Here is a 7294-nt window from a genome sequence, read left to right as displayed (position 1 = left end):
GGAGCTGCAGCCTGCAGGGCCGAGGCGTGCTGAGCCGAGCCAAGCCGAGCCGAGCCGCTGTCATCTCCCGTGCTGCTAACGATGTCCATCTACCTGCAGGACTGAAGCCTGGACAGCGCCACATCCCGAGACCAACCCGATCTCCCCCTGTACCTCTTTCAGGTGAGAGACACACACCCACTTTAAAGTGAGCGACTGTGTAGACTCTGTTTTAATTGTTGGTACAGGTCGGTCCGGATTTCATCTAGACTGTGACCTAACTGTGGGCAACGGGTCGGGTCCGATAGGGGGATGTGTGGGGGCGGGTTTTCAAAACTGGACCCGTGCAGGGACACTTACCTGCTCTCCTGGGTCACAGACAGGTGAGCTCCTGTCAGGCCTCAGGACCCACAGGTGACGGGACAGTGCGACGCGGGCCCTGATGAGGACAGCACACAACTGTTTGTTTGTCTAAATCAAACAGCGTCAATTAGGAATGCAACCGCATGAATGTGTTCATTGTAGAGTTGCAACCATTAGGCAGGTTAGTCAGAAGAAGGTGAACCAGCAGCTATTTTGATCATTTTTCAAGCGAAAGTACTGGCTATTTGATCAATCTGTGTCTAAAGATAATAATAAACTGACTCTCTCTGGGGTTTGGAAAAAGACAGACAATAGAAGGCGTCACCTGGGACCCTGAGAAGCTATGTCAGACGGTTTTCACTGGTGTCAGATGTTTTATAGACTAGTTTAAAATAATTAGCAGATTGATCAATAATGAGAATAATCATTAGCTGCAGCCTTATGATCATGTGTGTTAGCCTCTGATTGGTGCACAGCAGAGGAATTCACAGGTTCAAGATACCTGATTTGGATTCAGTCCTGAGCTGCATGTTTTCTGCATGATGATGGTGATGATGATGATGATGACAGTCCACCACGTGAACATAATTTGGACCCAACCTGACTTGTGTCTCAGATACTAGGAAGCAGATGGACCTGTAAGGACCTCGAATGCAGGTGGGGCTAGATTAACTAGATCTGGACTAAGAGGGGACACCGTGGACCCAAGGAGGAAACCATCCTTTGGCCAGACAGTATTTACAATAAGAGCCTCCCAGTTCTGGAACAGCCTCCGTTAAATGTCCGACACAGTGATTCTTACCGCTCTTTCACACATGAGCTTCAGACTTGGCTGAGCAGCAACCAGACCTCCCTGACACTTAGTCCTGGTTTGCCCTGTCTGTTGTAGCTCGCTTGACTCATGTCTGTTTGTTATTACACCCTGTTGTTTATCAAGGCTGGATGTTGTTTTAGTCACCAGAGTTGATTGTTTAGCATCGTTCTGTATCAGTTGTTTGTTTATTGTAGGCTTTTTTGTAATGCTTGTCTTAGCATTTTAGCTCTTATGTTTTAGGTCGTGTTTTCTTTGTCCTGATTCTTATATGCCGTGTTTTGTTTTGGTGGTTGTTTAACACGCGGCCTAGGGACAGTGGTTGAAAATTGGCCTCCTGGCTAACACTGGCAAATTTACAGCAATGTTGATTAATGTGCAACGTCCCAGAAATAAAAGGTAAAATAAAATAAACCCAGGTTTAAGTACTGAACACTGACAGGTAGGGCTGGTGATTCTTTTCAGAAGCATTTTTGTTAAATTTTTTGAAGTTCTCCCTTTATCCCGATGGCAATGAGTGCATTAAATGCACTGACAACATAAAGAAAAAACTCATCTGTGGCAGCAGCAGGGCTGAAAGAGCCGGGCCAGTAATTTTACTTATCCCAGGTTAACTCATTGGAGGGCCTATCTCCCTGTCAGCCTACTTCCTACTGGCACAGACTGTGCCCGTGCATGAGCCAAGAGTCTCCTACAAGGAGTTGCAGGCAGATGTGTCTCCGCTCTGTTTTTATAGCTAAAGTTATGGCTGACAAGGTTCCCACAGCAGCAAGGAGGGTGTACTTTCTTTTTAGCATGACTGTATAAAACTTGTAAATATATGTTTAAATAAACTGAAAAAAGAGCTCTGTGGCCACACCCTGAGTCAGTGATGTCACTGCAGGTGTCTCACCTTTGACAACTGATGACTTCCCTGGCCAGAAACAGTGCTGATCACCAATCAGACTGGTCAGATCCTGATCAGGCCTTGGTCTTCTTCTGGTCTGGCACTAATTGTGTCCTGTCATTGCAGTGTCCCTGCAGGTTGCAGCATGGAGCGCTCCGGCAGCATCCAACTGGACATCCCGGACTTCAGTAACTCAGTTCTCTCCCACCTGAATCAGCTGCGTGTCCAGGGCCGCCTCTGTGATATTGTGGTCAATGTTCAGGGCCAGAGCTTCCGTGCCCACAAAGTGGTCCTCGCCGCCAGCTCGCCATACTTCCGGGACCACATGTCTCTGGGTCAGATGAGCACTGTGTCGCTGACAGTAATCCGAAACCCATCTGTGTTTGAGCAGCTACTGTCCTTCTGCTACACGGGTCGCCTCTGCCTGCAGCTTGCCGACATCATTAGTTACCTGACGGCTGCCAGTTTCCTGCAGATGCAGCACATCATTGACCGCTGCACCCAGATCCTGGAGGGCATCCACCTGAAGATCAGCTTGGCTGACCTGGATGAGGAACCTAGGGAGGAGGCGGCACGCAGCTCCAGGAGCAGCAAGACCCTGGAGGCTGTGGTGCGAGGAGGCAGTCATCATGGTGGTCTGCGGCTGCTTGGCTCACGGGGAAGCGCCGAGGTGAGTGAAGCGGTCAGCCCCACAGAGGAGACGTTCAGCCCGCCGCCAACAGTAGAGCACAGTGGGCTGGAGGGGCCTGGGACCGTAGGGAGCAGAGCAGGCAAAGAACCAATCCTCCGTATCAACCGGGCTGGTCAGTGGTATGTGGAAACAAGCAGCGAGCCGGAGCGGAGTGGCAGTGCTGAGGAGGGACATGGAGTCGTGGATGGAGTCAGGATCAAGACAGAGAGGATGGAGGAGTGGATTGGAGCAGGAGAGCACCATGAGGAAGGGGGGCCTGTGGAGGAGGGGGCCACCGTGATGATTGATACATCTGGACGCAGCACGGTAGTGCCAGGGCCAGCGGGAGCAGTGGGGGCCCGGAGCGTCCAACCGTCCTCCAGCTTCAGTGAGACGGACAGGTGAGTCATTGCAGTGACGTGCCTGTGTAAGCAGCTACTGATGTGAGTACGCGTGCGTTTATGTGTACTAATGTTCGCCAGGTTCAGTCCCACTGGCAGCGTGGTTGTCCTAGCTGAGCGTCAGAGAGCGAAGAGCGAGTCTCCAAACAGGGCGGACGAGCTGCGACAGCCAAACTCCCAGGTAGGAACCTGCAACGTGGACAGGATGAACAAGCTGTACTGACAGACTTGTTAGATGAGCTCCTCTGGTGGAGAAAACTGAGGCTGAACAAGTTTATTTGTGGTACCAGTGTTGATTTTAACACCAGAATTTGATTTAGTTTTAGTCTTTTGACGATGCGTACTAGTTTATCAAATTTTAGTTTTGGTTTTTGTTATTTTTAAACAACATTTTTAGTATTTACTGTGGCTGTATCTCCCTCGTCCTGGTTGTGTACAGTTACCACAGTTACACGTGTTGTTTCCATCTATCGTGAGGTTTGGGGAAAACTATTTTATTCACACAGTGCCGCTCTGCACTGCAGAAGCTGGACTTGCTCACATTTGGACTAAAACTCTCTTCATTGGGTTCAGCCTGAGAGGTGATACTGCTCCTCTCTGTGTTTTCTTTTTTAACACAACACTGTCAGTCGTGGAGATCCAACTCGCCTATGCTATTAACAAACTAGTAAGGTTAGATAAGCTAACATTAGAGTAGAGTGTGCTGTTAGTTCAAACTCTGATGCTGAATGTTTGCCCCCTCAGTCCAGGGGAGTATTGCAAACTCGTATGGGAAAGCTGAGCAGTGTGATCAGCAATCCAGCTGATTCGTCTTGAATACTTACTAGCCTCAACCAGTGCTGATGAAGCAGCAAGAGAGGGTCAGGAAGAGAGATGTAGGTGGACAGCAGCCAACATGCTGCTGCTGGGGACAGTTCAGATGAAGAGAACAACAGCACGATAGCTTAACTATATTTAATTTAAAAAATTATGAAAGCATGACCTGTTTCGTCCAGGAAATGCTAACGCCAGAGACAGAATGTTACTGAATGTAAGACAGTAGTGAAACACATCCAGTGGCTAATTCATCTCCTGAACGAGAGATTTTGGCCAGTGGAGGCAAAAATATCTGTGGTTCCACAGATGCGACAGGTCATTAAGTTACTTCATGTCCATTCGTCTATCTTTTACATTATTGTTTAACCAACCAAAGACCCCTAAAATCTTCTGAATACTACTGGAACCTCATTAAGGACCACTACAACTTCACTAGGGACTTCTACAACCTCCTCATTGACCCCTAGAGCCTCATTCAAATTCTCTAAATAAAGTTCAGTTGGGTGACAGCTGAAAAAAAAAAACTCCAACATGCAGTAAGGTGTTGCATCCAGAGCAGCTTCAGTCATTGTTGGCATAGATTCTCAAGGACCCCTAGAACCTTCTTTGTGGCTTCTAGAGACTCTTCAAGGACACACTTCTGTCAGTGCTCAGAAAGTATTGAGGTTTAAAACCTGATCTAGGAATAAAACTGACCAGATCAGTACCAGAGTTCTAAAGGGCAATCCAGGCATCAGGAACCAGGATAAGTACATACCTAAACCACTGCAGTTTGACAAAGAGGGCCTTGTTCTTTCTGTCTGGGTATAAGTTGTAATATGCTGTCTTGCCTTCCAGGGGGAGGAGCACACAGCATTTGATATGGGTGGCTATGAGGAGTACCTGAGGGAGCAGGTAGGAGACCGCTGGTTCCGCTACAACCCCCGCCTCACCTGCATCTACTGCTGCAAGTCCTTCAACCAGAAAGGCAGCCTGGACCGCCACATGCGCCTGCACATGGGCATCACTCCGTTTGTCTGCCGCATCTGTGGAAAGAAGTACACTCGCAAAGACCAACTGGAGTATCACATCCGCAAGCACACCGGCAACAAGCCCTTTCACTGCCATGTCTGCGGCAAAAGCTTTCCCTTCCAGGCCATCCTCAACCAGCACTTCCGCAAGAACCACCCTGGATGCGCCCCCCAGGAGGCCCATAGTGCCTCCCCTGAGACCACCACCACCTCTGTCACATCCAGGGGTGGTCCAAGCGACGAGGCCTCCCCCAGCCAGGAGGAGCCTGAGGGTGCGGGTGGTGGGAGCAGCAGTGGGGGTGGCCCGTATGGCGAGGGTCCCCAGGCCTCAGTCTCAACCACGGGGCCTGACTGACCCTGAGGGAGGGAGGATGCTAGGGTCAAGATTGGGGTGGGGGCCAACAGACATAGAGGGCCAGTCTGGTCCTGTTGTACCTGAAAGTAACAGGACACTGAACCCGCTGAAGTCTAAGCTGCAACAGAAAGAACACCTCAGAGTCCTAATTGAGATTTTTTTCCGCTTTAAACCGCATCTACCTTCACTAACCTAACTGAACAGATTAAGCTAAAATGAAGAAATGCCACACACTCCAGCAACCTCATGCACCACCAGATGCCGTGATTCTGGTTTGCCTCCATCTAGTTTATGTTACAGATTTCTACTTTTATATTTACAGGTTTTACAGGTTCACAATGCATCTTCACAACAGTCTGTCTGGTGGAAACTTTGCCAAACTACCCAGTGCCAGTTTAACAGTTCAAATCCTTCATATTTGCCTTGAGACAATCTGGAGCAGTCAGGTTAATAATAACAATCCTGCGTGCTCTCTAAGTGCCACACCGGTGTAAAAAGGTTTCATGCACATAAAGGTTCCATGAAAAACTACGACTGTTAAAGTTCCAGTGTGATTGGAGTTTGATCTTTTCCGGTCTTGGTCTCATTACAAAAAAATTTACTTAATTTCCTTTATTGGAAAGCTCAGTACATGACATCACTACAGTTTCACTTGCATAACTTTTCTTACAATGTCAAGGAAAACTAATTGCACCCTGTTCTCTATCTTTACGTTTACTCACGATCCACTTATTAAACCAATGATTAAATTACTGTACCATGTAGAAGCTTGTTACCTTTAGGGATGCAGCTAACAACCATTTTCATTATCAGTAATGTACCTGTTAGTTTCTTGCTTAATCAGTTAGTTTATGAAAAATTCTTTTTTTTTTTTTTTTGTCAGACCAGCAATCTATAACTGAAATATTTGTTTTAGGGTTTGGACTGTTGAGATTAGTGTCTCATAAGATAAAGGAAGGGAGTGAATATTAAGGGATGTTTGACATTTTGGCTACAAATATCACCAAAAAAAGCATAATCTTGATTGAAATAGCCAATTTATTCATAATTATCAACAAATAACCCTATCATCTTTGTCATTTACTCCATCCAGTTTACCTTTGCATTCAGGTGCAAAAACAAAGTATTTCTTTATCCATCTATCCATCTTCGTCCACCTCATCCGAGACCGGGTCACGGGGGCAGTAGCCTGAGCAGAGCCTCCCAGACTTACCTCTCCCCACAGACCTCCTGTAGTTCCTCAGGAGGAACCCCAAGGCGTTCCCAGGCCAGCCGGGAGACACACTCTCTCCAATGTGTCCTGGGTCTTCCCGGAGGCCTTCTCCCGGAGGGACATGCCTCCACAGGGAGGCGTCCAGGGGGCATCCTAAACAGCTGCCCGAGCGACCTCCGAGCTCCTCACGGGTGCCTGAGCTCCACACCCTAAGAGTGCACCCAGCCACTCTCCGGAGGAAACTCATTTCTGCCGCTTGTATCCGTGATCTCATTCTTTTGGTCATGATCCAAAGTTCATGACCATAGGTGAGGGTGGGAACGTAGATCAACCGGTAAATTGGGAGCTGAGTCGTAAGACGAAGCTCCTTCTTCACCACAAGGATGGTAGGTAGCTACCGATATTTAGAGGGAGCAACCTGCCCCCAACCCGGAGAGAGCAATCCACCTTTTTCCGATTCTGAACCATGGTCTCGGATTTGGAGGTGTTAATTCTCATCCCCGCCACTTCACACTCGGCTACAAACCCCTCCAGTACACGCTGCAGGTCTTGAACTGATGAAGCCAACAGAACCACATCATCCACAAAGACCATAGACAAGATTCTTTGGCCACAAAAACAGACACCCTCTGCTCCCTGGCTGTGCCCAGAAATTTTGTCCATAAAAATGATGAACAGAATCGGTGACAAAGGGCAGCCTTGGCCGGGTCCAACATGCCCTGGAAAAAGGTCTGACTTGTATTTCTATTTTTTTTTTTTTTTTTTTTTTTTTTTAAAAAAAAACCCCCCT

The 7294-nt window shown here is 47.9% G+C and overlaps 1 protein-coding gene across 1 annotated transcript; it reads left to right on the top strand.

Annotated features, from left to right (window-relative positions):
• The first annotated feature begins 6 nt into the window (after window positions 1-6).
• zbtb37 (zinc finger and BTB domain containing 37) lies at window positions 7-6593 on the top strand. Its single transcript, XM_020609022.1, has 4 exons — window positions 7-162; window positions 2166-3110; window positions 3192-3291; window positions 4764-6593. The coding sequence occupies exons 2-4, from the start codon at window positions 2185-2187 to the stop codon at window positions 5289-5291; spliced, it is 1554 nt and encodes a 517-aa protein (XP_020464678.1). The 5' UTR covers window positions 7-162; window positions 2166-2184; the 3' UTR covers window positions 5292-6593.
• Window positions 6594-7294: the final 701 nt, after the last annotated feature.

This window comes from Monopterus albus, unplaced genomic scaffold (assembly GCF_001952655.1).
Source record: "Monopterus albus unplaced genomic scaffold, M_albus_1.0 scaffold98.1, whole genome shotgun sequence".
In the NCBI taxonomy this organism is placed as follows: domain Eukaryota; kingdom Metazoa; phylum Chordata; class Actinopteri; order Synbranchiformes; family Synbranchidae; genus Monopterus; species Monopterus albus.
The sequence above is the reverse complement of the archived record's forward strand: the minus strand, read 5'-3'. Positions and strand labels throughout refer to the sequence as shown.